Below are 24,387 nucleotides of genomic sequence, written 5' to 3'. Positions count from 1 at the left end.
ATGGATGTGATGGTGTATTTTCCTCCTTTGAACCAGTATCTGAAAACCAGGTAAGAAAAGGTGATCATTGCCATGGCTCCTAAATATTGCAAGCTGGATCCTCTTCCAACATGGTTGGTCAAGATTTGTATGGATGAACAATTGCCAGTTATCAGTTCCATTGTAAACGGTTCGCTGTCTTCTCGAGATATGTTCCTGATAGCTTAAAATTAGTTCAAATTGTTCCTTTCCTGAAGAAACGTTTTAGATCCTAATGATCCTAATGATCTTGTCCTGCCAGGTGTTTCTTGCAAAAGAAAGCTTGTGAAAGTAATTAACGATCTCTTACTAGCTGTCGACAAGGGTGATGAGGCGATTCTGGTTCCACTAGACTGCAGTGCTGCCTTTGATACTATTGACCAGGTGACTATGATCTCCATCCATGAATGCGAATGCGGTATCAAGCGTGTTGCTCGACAGTGGCTGGTTTCCTACTTAGAAAATCGGAGACAGACGGTCAAATTTAGCAACGCCAACTGAAAGACTTTTCCTCCCTCCAAGGGAATCCACCAGGGCTCCGCTATGGTCCTTTGGCGTTTACACTATACACCGGGCCTCTATCGGACGTCATTACCACACATCAATGAATCAAGCATACCATGTACGCAGATAACACTTAATTGTATGCTGTCATCAGACCTTACCAATATGATGTTGGCCTCCACAAATTGCAGCAGTGTATAACAGACATTATTGACTGGTCACTACGAAACAATCTTCAATTTAATGACTCTAAAACTAAGGTTCTACATGTCTTTTTCCAGGTTCAGAGGTGCTCGGGATCTCCCCGTATTGCAGATTGGAGATGGAACGTTAGTCAGACATGTCAGATGTGACAAGGTCCCTTGTGTTCTTGTTGTGATCATTGATAAGCATCTCTTAAAATTTCCAAGATAGGAAAAATAAGAAAGTTTCTGACCCCAAGTGCAACTGAACGATTAGTTATTGCATTCGTGTCATCACACTTGGACTTATCGAATAGTTTATTTATGGAATAGTTTTTTACCAGTCTCTCGTATCTAGCCTCTCTAACGCATCATCATAAAAATCCTGATACTTAACTTACAAAACCAACATGGTCAAGCCGCAGCCTACATCACAGACCTTATCTCACCCAGGATCCCAACAACCTTCATACGACTTCGACCATCCACACGTCTTTATATGCAACTGGCCGAGGGACTCAGAGCTAGGAAAATAAACGGGGACCGAGCTTTTAGTGTTGTTTCTTCAAAGCTTTGGAACGACCTCGTAGAATTGAGGGGTTCCCCGTCATTAGAATTTTTCAAGGCTTCCCTCAAAACTTACCTCTACGATTATCCCGCTTAAGTTTAATCTTGTCAGAATGAAAAGAATATTCCTTTATTTTTTGTTTTTGTATGTATAACAATTGTAATACATACAAATAATTATTTTGTAAGTTTTATTTGTATTAATTTATTATGTTAACTTTAGGTATTCCAGCTGTTATATTGATAAACTCCATCGCTTGTAATTGTATTATTGTGTATTTCCAACTTTACTGGGATGGTTACCGAATTTGCAATTTGCATTTGGTAATATGATAATACTTTACAAAGTACATTTATATTTTTGTTTATAAAATGTTTAATTATATTAATGTATATTACTTAATCTTTCTTTTAAAGCTCTTAGAAAAACCATGTATCAAGAGCTGTATTATATATTATTGATATTATAGAGGTAAAAACCAGAAAAAACTCACTTGAAATCGTAATTTGCTCGTTCGAATGGAATTTGGTATTACCAATTTCCATTTTTGTCTAAGTCAGTCATGCGTGCTTTATAAAGAAGCATATTTTTCCATTGACATACACCACTGGAAGCAATTGTATGATTATGATGGCAAAAAATACTCTGAATTACGGTTTCGTTTTTTTTCTGGGACGCACAGTTCTTTACGTATTATTTAAATAATAGATGATACTAAAATAATAATTCACACTATTGACCCGTTACTAAAATCTTTAGTATGTCATTAAGAGTAATCACAAATTGTTGTATTTCTTTGCCAGCATTTCAGGAGGGGGACAGGAGTGTTGCTATGATAGTAATGGAATGATCATCGATGTTGCTGATTTCTTGGGAGGAGGCTACAGTCACCAATATCACCATGCAGGAGTTTTCCCATATTGTCAACCTAACAAAGTTTGTACTTTTCTTTCCCTGAATATAAATGTCGTAGGCAGTGGCGTAGAGATGGGGGCGGATGGGGACCAAAAAGCCCTTAAAAAAGTTCCAGGACCAACAAGGAAATGAGAAAACGGAAAGAATATGGAAAGTGTGAAATATCATAATATTGGGTGAATACCTTGCCACAACCTATTAGCTTTTGTATTAAAGGGGTCAAAAATTTCTGCCATTACGCCACTGGTCGTGGGTGCCAAAATTGCAACCCTTGAGGGCACTCTGCTCATCATGCTGATGGAGCAGAAATGTATATAATTATGTTTCTTGAAGCGTTTCACGTGTACCCTCTGCCTCTTATTGCCGTATCTTTTACGGAATGAACCATTGTGTTTAGGGGATGTAAAGGTTATTTAGAGAAGGATTCTAGCAGGCGTTTCCTTTCGCTGCATGAATATATTCTCCAGGTGTTCTCCAAATTCATTTCATTGAAAATTATAAAGAACCGACATTTAATAAACAAAAACTTGACAAGCGTACTGTTATTACGGATTTATTTTAGAAATTATTATTCTTTTAAAACAAATTATGTAAAATCAGTCAAAATACCAAGTGCACTTAAACCACAAGATGAAATTAAAAACGAAATCGTTTCCAAAATGAACAAATTCTTCTTAACTTCACGGAACAGATATGACGGTGAGTATGCCATTAAAGAAGGTGATGATGGTTACCGACTTATCAACTTAGTTACGCATTGTTTACTTTCATTTTCCTGCCTGTCATGCTCAATAATTTAAGACAACGTCGGACTGGTCCATGCACATGTGGCTTTGTCATTATTGAAACATAATGGTTCAGTTTAAAGCTTTATTTTCATGGAATCTACCCGAAAAAATGAATTTTGCATTTTTATATGAAAAAAGTGAAAATCATTGTTAAAGTTTGACGTCTTTAAATCCATTATTTGTATATCACCTACAATGTGTATAAAGGTGTCAGTTGTGAAATCAAGCAAAATGATAAAATTTCGTAGCTTTCTTAAAATATAATTTTGATTACAATTTTCAATGTCGTGCTTTTTTTATTTCCTCTGTCTCTTCATTTCAATTTGTTGTTGGGACGAAATTGTTCTTAAATTACAATTGACTCAATTGAACATTCAAGCGGCATTTTTAAATCGTATATATAATTTTCTTCTTTTATTTGTGCAACAATTTAACATTATTAACTGAAATATTTAAATTGTTGATTACACAATCTCATACAGGTACCCTATCTGTCGCACTACCTCGCAGACGTATTGCCATGGACGTTCTGTTGTCGTTTTAATCAAAGTCAGTGTGGATCGTATGGACTATACCGACCGTCAAAGACCTGCGAAGACTATGCACCACCAACACCAGGTATTCCCGTAAATAAATCTCTTGGTTGTACATGAAAGCTTCCACATTGTCCATGTTGTCATGATGAAATTATTTGTTGTCGAGAATTTAAAGAAGCTTTGAAGTGCTGAACTGGTGTTTAGATGATCATAATGTAACAACCGTGTTGTGGAAAAAGAATGTCACCGGTCTGGTTGTGAAATTAACCAACCTAAGTATCTTTGTCGAGGTTGTTACTAGATGTAGGTGTACCTTACAGGGAAAGGTCGTTTATACAGCATGAGACTTGCGAAGCTCCAGACGGTACCCTATCTTTGTCGAGGTTGTTACTATACATGCCATATGCCATGTATGCGTCATCAGACGTTTTGTGAGAGTTTGGATATTTCGAGGAAAATCCCGATAATGCATACAATCATCAACAAAAGTTCTAGATGTGGGTGTACCTGTACCTCACAGGGAAAGGTCGTTTATATAGCAGAAGACTTATGGCACCTCGGACGGTACCCTATTTTTGTCGAGGTTGTTACTATACATGCCAAATGCCATGTTTGCGTCATCAGACGTTTTTGTGAGAGTTTGGATATATTTCGAGGAAAATCCCGATAGTGCATACCATCATCAACAAAACTTCGGCACCTCGGACGGTACCCTAGGGGACGCCCTAACGGTGCACATCCCAGATGTAAAGCTATCGAGAATTACAGACTAATCCGTTTTGTTCCATTGGATCCTAAAATAGAAGCTAGCATTTGTATTATTTCAACGTCAGTTCATGACGATCATAAGATTTCATTTTTATTTATTTTTTCTTCTTTTCCATATTTCAACATCATTTGTATACAGGCTATGATCCTGTTTCCATTGACAAAATTATTTCTGTATCTCGACACAGCTCTAGGCAATGGTGACCCCCACATTTCAACGCTGGATTCCACGACCTATACTTTTAACGGTTATGGTGAATTCACTCTGCTGACTGCACTGAATGGCGCGTTCGTCTTGCAATCAAGAGCTGCACCTCTCGACGGTAAGTGCATCTGGGCTTTTGTTTATTTTGTTTGAATCTTAGGACCTAGCCTGATGTGTCGTCAATTATATTCCAAGGAGTATATTGTGAGCATAGACATACATGGACCTTTATCTAAAAGCATAGCTTTTTATCTACTCAAACCCGTGAAACCCTCTAAAATGATAATGAAATGAGTTAAAAATGTTACACAGATTTTAGGAATAAATTTAAACAGAATAAATAAAATATCAAGACAATGATTAGAAGAATCGATCAAACAGCTCAGATTAGTATTGTCAAAGTAGGCTTCCCACCGATATTACCATGATTACAGTTTGATTACAATTTGTGAAACATAGCAGATTTATTGATTCTATCTACCCCTCCCCCCCCCCCCCCCCATCGCGGCATATGGCAGTACAAATAAAGCAGTAAACGCTATTTAGAAGCGATATACAAACATGCATAATAAATGTGAACTTAGTAAATACTACGAAATATTATTGTCAAATGTATATTCATGTGCTTACACAATTTTCAAGTAACATGAGTAATGATTTTTCACATCTGAAAAATAAAAATGAAAAGATACTTCCAATACCCAGATATTGATGCGCGGGGGACTACTGAAAATCGACTATAAATGACAGTTTCCCGACCAAGATGTTGAAACCGGCTGAAAACAGTAGTGGTAAGATTCTGAAATGAAACCGAATAGAAACTGTATAGTTCCAAGGCCCAAATATTAAACCGACTTAAAATGGCATTTCGAAGACCTTGAAATAGAAGGGAAACAGTCCAAAGACCTAAAAAAATTGAGACCGACTGGAAACTGTAGATACAAAAACCAGAATTTGCAACTAGATGTCATGTTTCGAACACTAATCTTACACTCCTAAAGTTGTTCCCATGAATATTACAATTTTAAGGCTTTTTTACTTATAAATTTTTTGTCAAACTGCAACTCACGAGCTTTATATCATTTTCTTTTGTGAGTTAGAATGTACTTCGTTGATTAAAAAAAAAATAATAAAAAAAAAAAAATATATATATATATATATATATATATATATATATATATATATACAAACAATTTAAAAAGTACATTTAGTACCATATCATGGTCACTTGTTTAAGTTGACATGATAGAGTGTTTCAGCATTTAACATAACCACCTTTGATAGTTTCAGCCAAACAAAAAGATAATAATTATAATAAAATAATAATAATAATATTGATAATGATAAAATGACATGCAAAGACGTTGACCTTGTTGTTTGCGAACTCCCCATTCATAAAAAAATGAACTTGATGAATTTGCTTTATTTTGTTCGAATTGAAGCCGGTTTTCATTGATTGTATTTCTTTATTACTAAACAATATAGGTGTTGCCAACGCAACTGTGTTTGTTGCCATAGCAGCACGCTTTGATGATAGTGACGTCATCCATGTTCAAATCGATGAACGCAGAGTTCTTGATGCGTATGTACGAAAAGATGGAGACGCAGAACGCTTCACGAGAATTGATTTTGACCAAGCTTCTCGATGGTCATTTACAGGTATAAAAAAGAAAACATAATCCTGTTGTAGCTCGTATCCAAACCCTTCATATTAAAAAGGTTTACTCCTTATAGCAAAGAAAATAATGAGAGGTTTACTTTGATTTAGCATCATACTCGGTATACTCTAAGTTGTAGTCTTTTTTTAATCAATTAATAGATATAATTAATCTGACTTTGAAACAGAGGGTCGTGGGTTCGAATCCCAGCCATGGCGTAATTTCCTTCAGCAAGACATTTATCCACATTGTGCTGCACTCAACCCAGGTGAGGTGAATGGGTACCCGGTAGGATTAATTCCTTGAATGCATGAGCGCTGAAAGGCAGCTCGAGCTAAAGCCGGGGTAATAATAATAATAACAACGCGCCTCGGAATAGAATATTTCTAGATAGATGGCGATATATAAATGCCTATTATTATTATTATTATTATATAACCCAGGGTTTATGATACCAGACCAGGATATAAAAGGTTTCTTCGGGTTGTCGGTCCGATTATGCATATAGGGAGGCACTGATCTTATTTGTTTGGGGGGTCACTAGGTAAAATTACTCGTAAAACCCAGTCGAATTTACTCGTAAACTTGAAAATATCTCCTTCCCGCAATACCTAGCAAATCATCCGAAGGTTAATTTTCAAACTCTTCTCATGTATGCTTATGGGAGGGTAAATGAGCTGAGTATTTTTTTTTTTTGGGGGGGGGGCGCCGTGGTCTTGTGATAGGTGAAAGGTCACAATGGTAATTATAAATCTTTTCAGGGACCATGTTAAAATTTTGCTTATGGATGTATTTATGAGTGTGGTAGATGTAAGGAATAGGGGCGCACAATGTCAATTGTCCCAGAAGTAATTAATTGAAAATAGGCTTATAATGAATTTTCGATATGATAAATTTTAGAAATTATAGGTCTCAAAAAATGATGTTCAGTTGATTGATCTTTCTGCTAGTGATATATTTCCGTGTGTGTGTGTGTGTGTGTTGGTCTGATAATTTTCCCCTTGTGTTCTCAGACGTCTTCTCTTTGATTAATCACATACTAATTGTCTTGCTTTCATCCCTTTTTGTTCTTTTTATTTTCTTCCCTCATTTTATCTGTATTATCTCCTTTAATTTCTCTTTGCTAGGTGTCTCAGTAACTGGTCGTAATATATCCGAAAATGGGATAATTCTAGCCTTCGACCGCGGAGTTGGACTGACTTTGAAAGCCTCTGAGGGGGCCATGAGCATTTTTCTCGTTGCGCCAGACTCCTTCCTGGGTCAAACGCAAGGGCTTATGGGAACATGGAATGGTATATCCGGTGACGATTTCCAGACCCCACAAGGAAACGTCCTTTCACCCGACTTGACTACTGAGGAATTGCATTTCCAGTTTGGACTGCTATGTAAGATCGTATCGATAAATCAAATTCTCCTCGCGCTGTGTAGACACAATATGGAAAAACCGAAAGGGAGCCCTCCCCCCCCCCCCCAGAAAAAAAGAATAATGGTAATGATAAAAATAATGATAAATAAAAAAAAGTAATGATAAAAATTTAAAATCACATGATTTTTTTGGTTGCTTTTCATAAAGTACCAAGTTTAAAGATATCAAAGAATAATCGTATGACGTCAGACGAAATTTTATTATTCAAAGGGACATCCTGATTCAGGTTCAAATTATTTTATTTACTTCAAATAAACGAATATTGCCAAATATGGCTAGTTTTACCATCGGACTTGTAACGATACAGAAGGGAAGGAGAATACGAACCGCCATAAAAAAAACCTGTTAACATGAATATTTCAGAACAGACTTTCATCTGAAGGGAGGGGGGTCTCGGTTGCTGATGAAAATTTATTTGTTTTATCTTTTTTTCGATGAATTTTGTCGGGGACCCTTTTGCGATCATAATTTGCAGTGACTTTGTACACGAAATCCAGTGAAAAATTTGGGATTGAAAAGTTGGTCTTAATTTGACCCATCCCCCCAAACAAAAAAAACAATAGATAAAAGAAAAAAATAGATAAATAACAAAAAAATACGTTTAAAATAACTAAGGTTTAAACCTACCTACTGCAAATTGTTGAATATATATGAATTCGAAAAGAGAAGCAGCGAAGAATGACATTAATTTATCCCTCTCTCAAAGTTGACCTCTGGTCACAACAAGTCGAGTGTCTCCTTATAATAAAGTAATGGTCACAACCGGACGTGCTGATATCTTTGCACGCGCGTGCATTCCTAAAATTATGTCCTTGCTGTGAACCATAAGCCTGCCTTCGTCTTTTTGGGGGTCTCTAGCTACCCTCTGTACATTTTATCGTGAGTGAACATGAAACAATGCACTTGCAAGGCACACCGACTTAGCGCATGTCATAGCTCCATTTTAAGCCAAGTGGCTCGAGAGAACTCAATAAGCGTGTGCGTTCGACTTGACAAAATCCTGTCTCGACTTTTCGGAAGAAGCCCGCCATAAGGGTGTCATGCATATTATCATTGCAGCTTTTCTGCATCGCCCATTATGTTGTCTATGATAAACCTTGAGAGCTGGTGATGAAATGCCGCTTGCAAGATTTCTGTGCGGGAAAATACGAAGACCCGCCTCTGACTCCGGGCTCTGAATTTTGACAAAAGTGCATTAAGCCCGGGTCTCAACCCAGGGTGCGTGTTTTTCTTCCGTACAATTCGAGGGGGGATGCCACGGACGCCACGGTTTTTTTTTTCTGAAAAAGGTGAAACAGATGAGAGAGTGACAAGAGTATAGGGGAATTTATCAACGCGTGTCACTCGCAAGGCCGTGAGCGGCTGCGCGGTCTTTGGGCTGCGCACATCGTACCCTGTGCGCGTGGTGCATGAGGTGAGTTGTATGGGCTTAACGTACGATCTCCGTGCGATTGCCACGCGTCGTTCGGGGGCGTTACTTACCCGTGCTGCTCACGGACGATGTCCCTGCTCTCTCGCACGTTGTCAGTGTGTACAAGTGCGATGATCGTTTGCCAAAAAGGGACATGCGCGTCACCCGTACTGAGGGTGAATCAATGCCTGCGCGTATACCACACTCAACAAAAGTTCTTCATGCAGTTGAAGTGCTACGTCGTGTCTGCGTGCTCCGAAATCCTTACGAAGGGAGTACTTACCACGAACGGATCCCAACCTTTGGCCCACGTTTAAGCAAGTAGACAGCTAGCACGCACTTGCAAGTTGGGACAATAGTGATACCAACCGACATATACGTGCGTAATGCGTCCAACGCAGACAAAACTTGAGGAGGTCATCTTATCTTTATCTTGTATAACGAGAACACAATGCGTATAATGGCTTAATTGACTCAATTAACAGGCAATTGTAGCTCCGATATACGCCTGTGCAAGAAACACACACAAACAGTAATTGTTGTGACCAAGACTGAATTAATAAAGTATTATATCGCTTGAACAAATACTCTCAAACTATTAGGCTACTTGCATGTTCAATATTTTGTTTTTATCTCAGTAATCTAACGATGTGTAAAGCCATCCTTTGTGATCGATTTCGGGACATGAACACAGAGCATTTTGATTTTATCTTTATCAACACAAACAGGGGGAATCGATGCAGTGCAATCGTTGTTCTACTACGAATTGGGAATGGATCATGACTTTCACACCAGGCGATCCTATCGGCCTGTCTTTCAACCTCCCATCAATCCTTTGGTCAACCAAAGTCTAGTAGTAGAAGTCTGCGGTACCAACCAGTTCTGTATCTTCGACTTCCAGGCAACAGGTTCTCAAAGTTTTGCGCAAAATTTTGTGGATTCATTTTCAACGTATCAGCAGGCAGTCGAAAGCAGAGCTGAGCTTGGTAATTATGTTATGACTGTTACAATTTTTTTTGGTCTCATTAATAAAGCAGTTCGTAAGTTAAGAGCGACTTTAATAACGACTGGTGGCCCTTGCGGTAAATGGTATATTCATTGGTGATGGTTTAGCGCGTAGGAATAATCAGTCGTTCTTAACTTACGAACAGCTTTTTAAAACGACCTACAGGGCCTTTCGAAAATATTCATCTTATGTGAATCTAACTGTGTGGTCCTTAATTGTTAGAAACACCAAATCTTGTCTGTTTTCCTTTTTTCTGGATGAATTGTATCCATGGTGAATTTCAATTTATAAAGAGCTGATCCCACCCAAATCAATGCAAGGTAAATAATTTTTAACATCATATATTTTTCGATTCATGCAAGCCCTCTTTTAAAAATGCAATCATTCCCCCATTTTCAAAATACAATTACATGTACCTGTTCACGATATTGATGTTTTGATTTGCTTTATTTGTAATGTGTGCTCAGTCATAAAATGGTTATTCCCCGTTGACACTTGCACGAATTGTGGTTCCTGCATAATTTGCGCACGGGCACGAGTTCATGGTACCAATGCGGGAATAGCTGCGGAAGGAGCGTGGCAGAGCATGAAATGCGTACAAAAATGTTCAACATGTTTGAAATTTGGCACGCATTACAAAGTCGTTAACCTTTCCTAAACGGTGATCAACTTATTGGTAACATTCCCGTGCCAGTGCATGTCATTTCGTGGTGTCAATATACAATTTTTTTGGCGCAAAAATAGAAGGCACATCCCCCGAGGAAGTGGCGCGCAGTTCACGACAAGTTCACGACAGGATCGCTCATACTTTGCGCATAGGCTAAGAATACTTCATGCAAAGGTCACGAATTATACCGCAAAAGGTTGTGCTTGCAAACCACGTGATCAGTGTAAGTAGTCCTTATCACCGAACGTAGAGGGCATCAGCACTATGATGTTGGAATGTTTAATTAGAGCTAGATATGTCACAGAATAGGGTGTTGAGAAAACTCAGATATTAATCCCATCGTGGTCAACTAACTACTTTGATAAATCATTAACAGTGTATTCAACATAAATTTAAGAATGTAGAGAGGGGATTTATCTGCTTGAAATGATTTCAAAACAAGTTTATTTTCGAATATCAATAAATTATGCAGAAAAGTGTATTTTCTTTTCCTTTTTCTTTTTTTTCAGAAATTGTGACTTCAGGTGGGGGGAAAATGCATATTTTCATACATTTATGTCCAGATGAATAAAAAAAAAATAAAAAAAAATGATTTCATGAAAATAATAATTCACCCCACCCCTCCCTCTCCCCCATTCTAAATATGAGGAGAAGAGCCAAGTCTTCGTCTGAGGTGTCCATTTTGACGGCGCCGAAAGAATACAGAAGTATATCACACGCGTGCTACATTATGTGACCCGCCATGTCCGATTAGTCTGCTGGGCAAACCCTTCGCTCGAGTTAAGGGTCTGAATGTGCAGCCTACTCATGCCTTGTGTACTGAAGGCTCTCTCGCGAAGGGTCTGCTTCATCTTATGAAGTTGGGCACAAATTTTGCTATGTCAATCATTGTGAGTTTGTTACCATGACATTCCCTCTCTGAACTCTCCTCCCACTAGCTGGTCATTTGGGCCAGTCACCTGCTGGGCAGGAGATCAACTGGTGTTTGTTTAATTACACGCTGCATCGCACTTATACTCCTGATTGAAACTCCAGTCTAGCATTATGCAATAGCATAGTGGCAAACGTATATGGCAAATGTCCTACCTGAATGTTGCTTTATCTCTTTTTGAATCTTGATAGTTTTCTTAATTGTGCATGTTGGTATGTTTATTCTTTTGGATCACACAGTTTTTTTTTTTAAACAAATTTTCGTTGCTCATAATTAACACTGTACAGCAAAGTTTTATCAAACAAAAATAATCTTTGACAGCGCAGGCATAACATTTTATCCTACATGTATAGGCATTAGAAGGCAAAGAAAGTTCGGGAAATATTCTCCAAAACTGCAACATCATATATATCGATTTTGTTGATATTATCTTAATTATCAAGTTTTAGTTTGTAGGCTTATATGGGTTTGTTTTCCCCTATATGATTATTGGAAAACAGCAAAGCATTTATCAATTTACACTCACTAAATTTGATATCAAAGATACTCTCGAATAATTCATATTCATCTACAATATGCCTTTTGTGGTTCCACATGTACAAATTTGCTCAGTCATATTAATAATTTTTCATAATATATGATTACAAACAGAAGGAATTGAAATACTTCACATCATAAGATAATGCAAATGAAAATGGTGTGTGACATGGGTAATTCTCTCATTTGCATGATGATCAGGAGGTAGGCCTTCATGTACAAATGCATAAACATTAAACTCAATGTTTTGTGAAAAATGAATGTCATAACATTCTTACCTTAAACACCAACTCAATTACTTAAAATGGTAAAAGAAAGAAATAACATTTTATAGAAATTACACTAAAAATGAGACAGCAAAAAGCCGAACAAACCCTGGAAAATACAAAACTACTAAAACCTATATATCAATTGAAGTACTGATCGAAAAAAAAAGAAGAAAACATTAAAGGTCAAGTCCACCCCAGAAAATTGTTGATTTGAATCAATAGAGAAAAATCAAATCAGGGAGGCGCGATAGCTCAGTTGGTAGAGCGGGGGATTCGTATTCCGGTGACCCGGGTTCGATTCCCACTTGGTGCGCTAGTGCCGTTTGGTAAGGCATTAATCCTCATTACCAGGTCCTTCGGAGAGGACCTTAAGCCGTCGGTCCTCTGGTTGCTTGCTTACAAGCATTCATGCTTTCTTAGCAATCAGGTAAAAAATCCCCACCAATCCCCACCAAACAAACATAACGCTGCAAATTTCATCGAAATTGGATGTAAAATAAGAAAGTTATGAATTTGAAGTATCGCTTAATATTTCACAAAACAGTTAAATGCACAATTCAGCGATTTGCAAATGAGAGTCTGTGATGTCCATCACTCATTATTTCTTTTGTTTTTTATTGTTTGAATAATACAATATTTCAATTTTTACAGTTTGACAATAAGGACCAACTTAACTTAACCATAAACTGTTAAAATAATAGTAATTCCACATGTTCAGGGAGAAATAAAACTTTGTTTCCCTTGACAAGGAGGAGAAAATTTGAATATTTCATATTTCATACAATAAAATACAAAAGAAATAGTGAGTGGGTGACGTCATCAGTCTGCCAATTTGCATACCGACCAGGATGTGCATATAACTGTTTGGTGAAATTAAGCGAAACTTTAAAATGTCATAACTTTCTTAATTTACATCCGATTTTGATGAAATTTTCAGTGTTTTGCTTGTTGGATGTTTCTCCTGTTTTGAAATCAACTATTTGTTGGGGAAGACTTGTCCTTTAAGTGATTTGCTTTTACGAATTTCAGTTGGAATTGAATTCCAAATGGCAGGGCCTTGATAAAATACTGCATTGTGAATAATACAAAAAGATGACAAGTGAAAGTTTGTTGCATTCGTTATCATATATATATGTATTGAACTATTAACACACAAATATTGCAAAAATGTCCTTGGTAAAACATTATTGTGGCAAGAATACATGAAAATTGCCATGTTAAAATTATAATCATAGCTTCGACTTTTAGTACTATAATATTTGAAAATGTTGGTTCAGTATGAACAAGGAATGGGGCGTGATTTATTATTCTTCCTGCTATTTTTGTGTGTAAAAGGGGTAATCTGTTGATATGAAATTTACAAAAATTTCCCCAGACTTGGTATAAAATTAAAATTCCTCTATGAAAGCTGCATGCCTATTGTATACACCAACATTTTTTTGCAATCTTATTACAGATGACACCATCATGTTCACCCCAAATAAGCTTCTTATCAACAGTTCACCTAAAAATGTTAATGAAGACACCTCTTGAATTGTTTATGTCAATATTATATCTTTCTTATTTTAAAAACAAAAACATACATTACATATATGTGTTCTTGAAGTATTTAATGTTAATTAATCATTGATATTATGTTTATTTGAATATTGTGTTCCAATAAATAAAAGTAAGATCATCAACTCATTTAATGCATCATTATTTCTTACCGTGTACAGCAAGTTAACTTATCATAAGGGAGGCATATCAAACGTATGAAAATGAAAATTTTGGAATAATCATGATTTCTACATGACATAAGAAGAACTATAAAGCGGGGATGTGACATCATCAGCCCATATAATGAATATTCCTGACAATTAACATGCATTATTTCACAAAATATTGCTTACCTTTAGAATTCAATAACTTTGCTATTTTTTAAATCATACTGTGATTATACTTTAAGCATTGTGTTCAGTGAATTTTATTCTTATTTATTTGTTTAGATGATAATTTTTGCCCGAAGTACCCCATTGAGGATTGCTTAGTGTTGCAGTGACTTCCGAATTATCTCACCAATCAAAATTAGCACCAATCACCAATCAAAATTATCTCACCAATCAAAGTGAGAGCGTGAAGCGGGAGCTGCAATTTATAAAACTTTAAAAAATGAACATTCGAAGGAATAAGCACCTTTTGGAATCATGAACAGGATAGGTATCTAAATCAACAATAATTGATGCGAGCTGAAAGGTTTTGGTATTTCAAACACCGGACATTTTAAAGAGAAGTATACGAAAGCGAGTGAACTGGAAACTTGATATTGAACACTTTTTGTAATCATGAACAGGATGATGTATCTCTCATATAACAATAATGAAAACTCGAATCACTTGTGCATATTGACTTAAAACAGAATCATGAGAATATTTAATGTTCCATGATATATTCCGTGCTATCTCGTTCAATAGGCAAATCCAGCATAATTTTAGGTCAAGTCCACCTCAGAAAAATGTTGATTTGAATCAATAGAGAAAAATCAAACAAGCACAATGCTGAAAATTTCATCAAAATCGGATGTAAAATAAGAAAGTTATGACATTTTAAAGTTTCGCTATTTTTCCACAAAATAGTTATATGAACGAGTCAGTTACGTCCAAATTAGAGAGTCGATGATGTCACTCACTATTTCTTTTGTTTTTTATTGTTTGAATCATACAATATTTCAATTTTTACAAATCTGACAACTAGGACCACCTTGCCTGAACCACAAAATGTTCAAATAATGGAATTCCACATGTTCAGGGAGAAATGAAACTTCGTTTCACACGACAATGAAGAGAAAATCAAAATATTTCATATTTCATATAATAAAATAAAAAAGAAATAGTGACATGCACACCTGGGATGCAAACGAGACAGTTTATAACCCTAACTCACTATTTCATTTGTTTGTTATTGTTTAAATTGTGCAATAAGGTCCAAGTTAACTGAACCATAGTAATAAAAAAGCTGATTCAACATGTTCAGGGAGGAATTGGTCGTTGTTTCATTTGACATGAGGAGAAAATTAGAATACTTCACATAATCAAATGCAAAAAAGTGGATAGTCTCCTCATTTGCAAATCGGACCAGGATGTGGAAAACTGTATGTGAAATTAACCGAAACTTTAAAATGTGATTAAACTTTCTTATTTAACATTCGATTTTGAGGACATTTTCAGTGTTATAAAATGTTGGATTTTCCTTTTTTTATTCAAATCAACTTCTTTGTTGGGTGAACTTGTCCTTGATCCTTAGTTATATTCATAATCTATTATAGGGCTAATAAAAAACATGAAGGAAGTTCCAACCTATATAAAGTGAAAGAATGACCCAACAGAAAGATATAAAGAAACTGTTTAGTATTGGAACAAACTATAATGGGCCAATACAAGAAATATACATTTCTATAGCTTACGTGTACTTCCCTGCTTAGGACTGGAAGATTTGTTCTAGCACAGTAGGCCCTATAATGACCATTTCATTTCTGCATTTGGATGTAGACCACAAGATCCCTGGAGGGTTTTCTGGGCATGGGACATTGTTTATGTTGGATTAACTACTGGCTAAATCTTATCTGAGTTATCAATTATCTTCTCACTGGCCACTGGTAGCAGTTCCCCTGGGAGGCTGATTGACAATGTTTACTAGCCAATGGAAAGTGACTCTGAAAGAAGGAGGTGGGGCCAGATTTGGAGCGTGAGAAATGATTTTTGGAAGATTATGCAGACCCTGTATTGGAACAGCAAGTTTTGTATGTGCTAGTCTTTGCGTGGAGGCACACTTATTGATCAAAGTTCCAATCAGGGTCTGTGCCTGCAGACTAATGTCCGATAGCGTATAGCGAATAGCGTATGTCGTATATTTATATGTGAACTCAGTCTTACTGTCTCTATTATCATGATTATGTTTGTATGAAATTATAAGATATACTTCTTTTAAGAATGTGTAAACGGTTTACGAAACGTTGGAAAATGTGAAAAATTTAGGGGTGTTAGTAGAGGTGTCGATGTTTAAGAAATTTAGGGGAGTGTTAGTAGAAATGTCGATGATTAGGCCTACATTCGTAATCAATCACTGGACGCATAATTTGTCAAAACCTTTTATTACAGTCTCCCCAGTATTACAATTTTCCAGATGAATTGTAAACATTTTGTGCTCATCCATGCATTTTCAATTTTGAACTGGTGAATTGCAAACGCATTAGTTTTGCTAAAGCTTTTATTATGATAAGCACTTCAGTTCATAAAAAAAAATATCTACAAGGGCTATCTTGTTATAAATATTCTGTAAATGGCCGTAAACAATGCATTTTTTGTTTTGGTAAATTGTGTAAGTCGATGTAATCGTAGTGAAGTATTAATCTCAGTTATCGATAAACATTATAAAGATATTGACTGATGGGATGTGTAATGTAAACATTCTTTGGATCGCCGGATTTATATTTGATATGATCCCGAGGGGAAATATGAATCCTTTAGGCGGTCAAAAGAATGCTTATTTTACACACCCAATCAGTCAGTATCTGTTATATTAGATAGCCTAAAATGATGGAGATTTTATATCTAGACTCTAATTTGTAGAAAAACTGGACCTAGGTCTAGATTAAACTAGATCTACATAGGCCCTAGAACAAAATATATAATATACTTACCAGATCCATTTCTTGCGGAAAAATTCCAATTCCAACATAGATAAATCCAAAAGCAACAATAAGGAAAACAGTTCGAGGGGTAGTCTATAAATTCCAATGAAATTCCAACTGTTCCAACTGTATAAGGTAGAATAACTAATAACACGATCGCAACATATTTGCATAGGGTACGATGCAGTATTGTCTACTTGTTTATTATATTTACAGTACACTGATGGAAATGGTACTGTACGACCCTTTTCTGGTCCACATCCAATTTATTTGATACAAAGTTCATTTGAGATGAAGACTGTGAGTCCGGTCCAGGTCCAAGACACAGGGCAGACCGAGATCCATGTTGATTCTTAACCGTAACATCATATGCACATTCTACACTAAATTGGGGGTGAGATATAACAGGACTAGTTGGCGGCTTATGATTGTACAAGGTTTTTTATGAGGCAAATCTGTTGTCAAACCAGGACTTGGTCCAGGACTCAATGTAGATCTTTGTACATCCTGAGGCTGAGCCGTAACATTAGGTGCAGATTCTGGTGGATAAGATGAAACAGGACTAGGTGGTGGCCTGCTGACTGTATATGATGGTCCTGATATTCCTTTTGCTGAACCAGATCCAGGACCAGGACCAAATCTAGCACTAACTTTAGACATTGTACTACTTGGAATAGAAAGCCTAACATTTTCGGACAGGCATAAGCCCATTTGTTGTTTGTGTCTTTCGTCAACTCGAGAGTAATGTTTAAGACTGCTCTCACGTTTAGGTCCTGAAACAGTCATGATTTGCCTGAACTCAAATCCTTGCTCATCTAACATAGTGAGAGTTGTGGCTCTAATGCAATGATTCGTGTAGGGCCTTGACGTGTTAGTTTCAGTGCTAATGCTTTTCATGTTGTTTCCCAATGCATTCTTACAAACAATCTGATGATCATACCATGGCACATTTTGTTGGTCTTGTACTACTTCCCTGGTCCTGGTCCGCTTCCAAGTTTTACATTTTCTTGAGGCGCACTTGATTTTGGTCGTCGCCAAAAATACGGAAAGTCACGATTCAGATGCGAAACATAAAACGACTTATCAGGACAATTTTCATCCTTCGTCTCATTCATCCGACCACATTGGCTCCTTTTATCTTTGTCTCTTTTGTGATTTTTAGTCAGTTTATCCTTCGCAAGATAAACATAACCTGTTACTAGAATCTTAGCAATAGCAAAGTCCTCTGCCCTTAGATCCTTAAGATTCTGCCTCTGTTACACAGCATTCTGGAGACCTCTTGGAGTAGAACGATCCAACGCTCGCGAGGACATTATTTTTCGAAAGTCTTCCTTACTAATAGGAACCGTGTGTGTTACTGAAATATTTCCTTCAGCTTTCAGTTTATGGAGGACTGCAGCCAACCTGTCGTTTGAACGTCTAAATTCAACACTGTTCACAATCATGGAACTCTGCGTAACATTGGCCTACAATAGCAACTGAATGTATCTATCGTCTGTTTCACAAATTTTAGTAGATTTAGAATCCTTATTGTCCAAAAGCTGATCTAATTTCTCATTGCTCATCAACACAAATCTAGGCTCCATTTTTAAGTCATTAAACTGGGCCTGGACCGGAATCACTCCTGCACTACACAGTGCATTTAAATTACGTGGTACTCGGCCCGAAAATTTGTTGCAATATTGACATTGAGTGTTCATCGATTTCAAACGATCACTACTTTAGTCCTACAAAGGCCCTATTTCCGTGTAATTGGTAACATCTATTCCAAGGAGGGCGCCATACACGTACGAAATATGTTCATGGACTGTCTGGTCAATGTATTTATCGAAGGCGGACCGGCTGGGAAAATACACAAATTTCGATCATGTCACGTGACGCACTTTGGACCAGTCGCGCTTGGCTATCTAATACAACTTGTTATTCTTATTAATCTCTAAGTTTTACTGGAGTACCGTCGGATGGCATAATAGCGTTACTCTACTTTGTTACCTCCTATTGCAAAATACTGTGTTTTAATAACTCATGAATGATAGCGGAATTTGTCAATAGCTGTACGAATATTTCTGCTCAATCATTTTCCTTTAAAATATTACTTTTGTAAAAACAAATAATGGTTATTCGAAGGGATGCTGACATATTAGGTTCTGCATTACTCTTTAAAAAATGAAATTACGAATTAACTTGCATCTATTCATTGCCCACCGTCTCTGAAAGGTACTTTACATTATTATGTTTTGAGTCGATCTACAGTATAATGGAACGGAAGAAAGTGGACAATGTTGAACTTAAAAGCTAAAGGAAAGCAGCTGCAGCAAACAATTATTTAGTGGGAAATTCTTAAAATGAAGGTCAGTTAACACCATATCATTTACATGGAAAGCTAGATGGTTCGTTTACAGATTGTGAAGTCATGAAATCATGACAACACTGAAGCTCATCAACATACTACATCTAGGACACTGTATTATTATTGCTTGGAAAAAGACCCAACATCGACCGGCTGAATGTCACACTTATTTCGATTTTTTTTTCCCCAATTTTTTCAGCAGTTACACATTTTCTACAACAAAATTCATCACTTTTTTTATTATTTTTTTAATTATATAATTATAGAAACACCTTGGAGGTCATGTCATTATTCTGTTCGAACTCATTTTCAGATCGTTACCACAATTGGCGTTTGTGTTTAATATGACCCATGAGTTATTTTTTTTTCTTTTTATATCTGTTTTCTATTCCAATATATATATTTTTCTCCTATCTATATCTTAAAGTGGGTTGTCCACCTGCCCCCATCCCCACTAACGGAAGTGTTACCGTAACGACATACATGCCAGGCGGCGTAGCTACATTTGAGTGCAATGCCGGATTTGAACTGAGTCACGTGGTCACGTTAACGTGCCAATCAAATGGAGTATGGAGTGATGGCATTATTCCGACGTGCGATGCAAAGGTGGTCGCTCCAGATAGAGACCAAAGAGGTAAGTCCAGTGCAATGTCCTTTATCTACTTGTTTTGGATGTTTAATTTTGCGATAGACAAAGCCAAGTATATAAGCGTCGATCTTTTTTAACTCGTTTTCTGACTCACCAAGTAATTTTACAGCAATCATTGAGCAAAATTTGTTTAAATCCCAAATCATTATTCAGAGTTTCTTCATTAACTCTTTGTAGATATTATATATATATGCAATTTATAAGCTGATTTTTTTTTCAAAACATGTCCTCCAAATTTTGTTTGAATTTGTGCCAAAAAGAGAAAAAGTAGCAAATGTTCTTATGCCTTAGACACAGCCTTTTTGTGTGTGTATAGCCTATGCGGGTGTGACTGAGGGTAGGTGTATGTGTTTTTCTATTCCTATTTTGCTTGTTTAGATTAAAGTTTAATTATACTTTATATCAGCTTATTTAGTTCAATTTAACAGTATTATTTCGATGAATTTTGTGTTTGGTGGATTGGTCTTTTTAGTTTTTTTTTCTTTCGCTTACCCCTGGCTTATTTCTCAGTTTAAAGTTGGTAATTAAATTGCTCTCTTTTAAGGTCTGCCGCTGCCCGTGGTCATTGGAATAACTATCGGACTGTCATTGATTCTCCTCATACTCGTCATTGTAATTATCACCGTTGTGATTAGCAAATCAAAGACGCAGAAGGAAAGGTATTTAATATTTATTTGACTGATATATGAAACTAATTCCCACAAGCGAGTTTCACTATACCTGCCATAAAGTTATGTAGACAAAAGTCAAAAGATCAAACGTTTAGACGGATGTTGAAAGTTTATTCCAAACAGTGCCGTGAAACTGTAACAAAACAATGAACAGTTTAAACAATTAATGTCATATCGAATATGTACATTGCAATAATATCTTTTCCAATTAAACAAATATTAATCAAGTCTTATTAGGTTATTCTGAATTTTCCACAATTGTGACATTTCAAACAAGACATAATTATATATACGAACATATATGAAAACATTCCATATAATAATTCTTAACTATTCCTCATCATTCATAACCAATTGTCATGTCACTAGGTTTCAAGTACATTTACGTAATATAAACAAAAACACATCAATTCATATATGAATAACAGATCTACGTGTGGAGGGGTTCGTGCGTGTGCGGGGGTGTGGGAGTGTGCGTTTTTAATAAGGCCTAATCTTACATGAATATATCTATAAATGCATGAATCGATATGACAAATGAAATAATATTTGACGAGCTCATTTGCAAAAGGGGTTAGGTCCATTTTTCATCAAGTTTTTTTTTTGGTCTGAATGTATAGATTTAGCTCTTTCAGATGATACCAAAGAAGAGTTGAAATTGCCATTAAAAAGTGATCAAAAATGGCAAAGAAAAATCACTTTTTTCAAAAGGGGTAAGGTTCGTTTTAGTTTGGTCGCAAAAGGGGTGAGGTCCACAAATATTTCTTTTGGAAAATAATATTTTAAAAAATATGAAGACAGGTAGATTTCTTCTATACCAATTTTATGTTCACAGATAGGGTAGTACGATCATGACAATTTAGTTTCTCATAAGAATATTGAATAAGTGTGAATACAAAACATGATTTTTTTTTTCTCGGAATGGTTCAAAGTGGACCTAACCACTTTTGCAACCAAACTCTTCATTTGTCTACACTTGTGTACTATATATACATATATGTATATCGTTACAAAGGAGGGTTAAAAAATGTCAGAGAGACCCTGAAATTATTGAAGCAATGACGACATGGACAAGCAAAATCACAAATGTTAATATTTACCTTAAATTAACATTTTACTCAGGTTCAGTCCTAACCAAACTTTGGCGCTATTGGGCAATACTAGATAGAAATTTAAGCAACAGGCATGACAGGAGGCAATGGTACGAACGCCCACAACCACCCCCCCCCCCACCCCCTGTAGCACCATATTGCCCTTGTTTGCGATATAATGACGTCATAGATTGGGCTATTACCTTCACCCCGCTTCGAAATACTCCCAATCTAAATGATTTCGACTAATTTCTTATATATTCATTATTTTTATTTGTTTCATGGAAATAGGAGGAGCCCAGGCCAAGCTGCTGAAATTCACGATAATCCTGCATACAGTACGAACATGTAGGATGTACATCAATGGGAGCATTTCATGAAATTAAAATGAATAGTGGGTGATTTTCACTGACTATTGTTATAAGCTAGTAAAACCCCTGCATCTGATTGGCTCAGGGTAAGTTTGTCAGTGAAAATCATTGACCAGATGCGTAATGAAACGCTTCCCATGTTGACAATTTTCTTACAGTCAGACCAAAGACATGAAAGAAGATATGTCAGTTCTTACAACGCAAAATAGTTTTGATCGGGCAGGAGTAGGAATCGTCAAACGTAGGTGTGCCTGCGACAAAGGCCGGCAAAGAAAACCGAAATGGCATAAAGACAAAATAATCTTCTTCATTCTTTTTAAGTCGATCAAATATTTTGAATTTTGTTTATGTTTAATCTCTTTACCCAGGTTGTATCCTTTTACGGATGTATTTGATTGTTTCCCTTTTACTGAATATGTGTGATTTGATGTGTGCATGTATAATGTTCTAATATCGATATAGTCATAGTCATTATAGTATAGCTGTGTTAGTAAGTTTGTGTACGAAAACCGATTTCATGTAGCTTATGTGAAGAAGCGTATAAATGTTTGAATTCCTGATATTTTAAAAACTTGTTATGATGTCATCAATAACTCATGGCAATCTCGGATCTTTCGAAAAAAAGAAGAAATACAAAATGCATACATAATTATGACTGATGCACTGGTAATGAATTGCGATAATGTGTTCATGACTAAATCTCCGTCAAAGACCCAGACCGGGCCAAAAAGTGAAATTGACAAATCAAATACCAATCGAAAGCTTTTTTTACAACTAAACATAGAAATGCAACCTTTATGCATTTCCACCGCTTACCGGGTGAGTATTTTGCTTAAGAATAGATGCAATTGCCAGGTCTCGAAAATAGGCTTTCTTGTCCTTTTCACCGGCCTCAAGAGCGTTACGTCATGTTAGACGAGTTGTGATTCCATTGGTTTGTACACAGAAAGGGTAATTTTTCTGCCTATCGACAGATTACGCATTTCATTTTCTTCACTTCAATCACGTACATTATGGTACATGAATAATAAATATATATTCCTGCAAGCTTGAATTGATGAAATCTAGAGCTCTTGACTAGATTTTGCCATATTATGTTTCCCGCGTATTTGACGTAGCTTCCAATCCTACCTTCATTCAGATTATGTGTAACAATTTTTCCTGACGTAGCAATTTAGGCCAAATAAGAGCCAAACGAAAAAATAAAACAATAAAACATTTGAGCACTGGATATCCGTTTTTTCGTCTGGAAATTGAAAGGAAATTGAAAAAAAAAATCGAATTCATAATCTGAAAAGCAGAAAAGTCATCCTGTTGTTCTGTGAACAACCCTACATGCCCGATGGAATCGCAATGCCTCTAGCACAACGTGACAATCACGGTCGTGAAATCGGTGAATAGTACAAGAAAGCCAATAATTATTGTCGAAACCTGTTCATTTTAGTTTTTCTAAAGCAAAATATTCACATATCGAGCAGTGAATAGAGCATAAGACCTATATAGAGCAAACGTGACTGAGATATAACGGAGAATATAAAATGTTGACGTTAAAAGGCAGGCACATGTGTCCCTTTAGTCGTCGTGGATAAGGAGGAAAATGAAAACAATTTTAGTCTACCTCTTGTGTACGCACCAAACTACAGGCTTGAGGCCGGCGTCGGAGGCGGCTTCATACCCGACGCATGTGTAAATTGGGCCTAAGTCCTTAAAGGAGAATGAAACCCTTGAAACCAGCTGAATCCATATCAAAGAGAAAAATCAAAGAAACATATTGTTGAAAGTTTGAGGAAGATTGAATGAATAATAAGAAAGTTATGAGCATTTGAATATTGAGATCACTAATGCCATGTTGATCCTCCCATTGGCAATGCGACCAAGATCTGTGATGTCACACACGTACAACTCCCTCATTACTTTAGTACTTATTTCACTTATATTCTCACTTTTATAGAGTCTATCACAATGTGAGGTGTTCTCTTTATGAGAGGACAAGTACAGAGGTTTCACAACATTATATCATTGATGAATCGTTTGTCATATATGATTAGAATGAGCAAAAAGAGATGTTTTGGGGTATATTTTCAGTGTCCAAAAGGGGAGAGTTGTTCATCTGTGACATCATAGATCTTGGTCGCATTGCCAATGGGAGGATCTCCATAGCATTAGTGATCTCGACATTCAAATGCTCATAACTCTT

The 24,387-nt window shown here is 36.4% G+C and overlaps 1 protein-coding gene across 1 annotated transcript; it reads left to right on the top strand.

Moving 5' to 3' along the window:
- LOC129281605 (sushi domain-containing protein 2-like) lies at nt 1-23,937 on the top strand. Its single transcript, XM_064113426.1, has 11 exons — nt 1-50; nt 804-851; nt 2,076-2,208; nt 3,458-3,593; nt 4,468-4,602; nt 5,970-6,143; nt 7,270-7,527; nt 9,708-9,965; nt 19,836-20,042; nt 20,602-20,716; nt 22,111-23,937. Exons 1-11 carry the CDS (start codon nt 1-3, stop codon nt 22,169-22,171), a joined length of 1,575 nt encoding a protein of 524 aa, XP_063969496.1. The 3' UTR covers nt 22,172-23,937.
- Nucleotides 23,938-24,387: the final 450 nt, after the last annotated feature.

This window comes from Lytechinus pictus, chromosome 18 (genome assembly GCF_037042905.1).
Source record: "Lytechinus pictus isolate F3 Inbred chromosome 18, Lp3.0, whole genome shotgun sequence".
NCBI classification, from domain to species: domain Eukaryota; kingdom Metazoa; phylum Echinodermata; class Echinoidea; order Temnopleuroida; family Toxopneustidae; genus Lytechinus; species Lytechinus pictus.
The sequence above is the reverse complement of the archived record's forward strand: the minus strand, read 5'-3'. Positions and strand labels throughout refer to the sequence as shown.

Excerpts from the sequence above, each read along its gene's own strand:
- LOC129281605 (XM_064113426.1), top strand. The coding sequence starts at position 1 with ATGGATGTGATGGTGTATTTTCCTCCTTTGAACCAGTATCTGAAAACC. Across the intron at positions 852-2,075 it reads TTGCAGATTGGAGATGGAAC|CATTTCAGGAGGGGGACAGG; the intron begins GTTAGTCAGACA and ends TTTCTTTGCCAG. Across the intron at positions 20,043-20,601 it reads TCCAGATAGAGACCAAAGAG|GTCTGCCGCTGCCCGTGGTC; the intron begins GTAAGTCCAGTG and ends CTCTCTTTTAAG.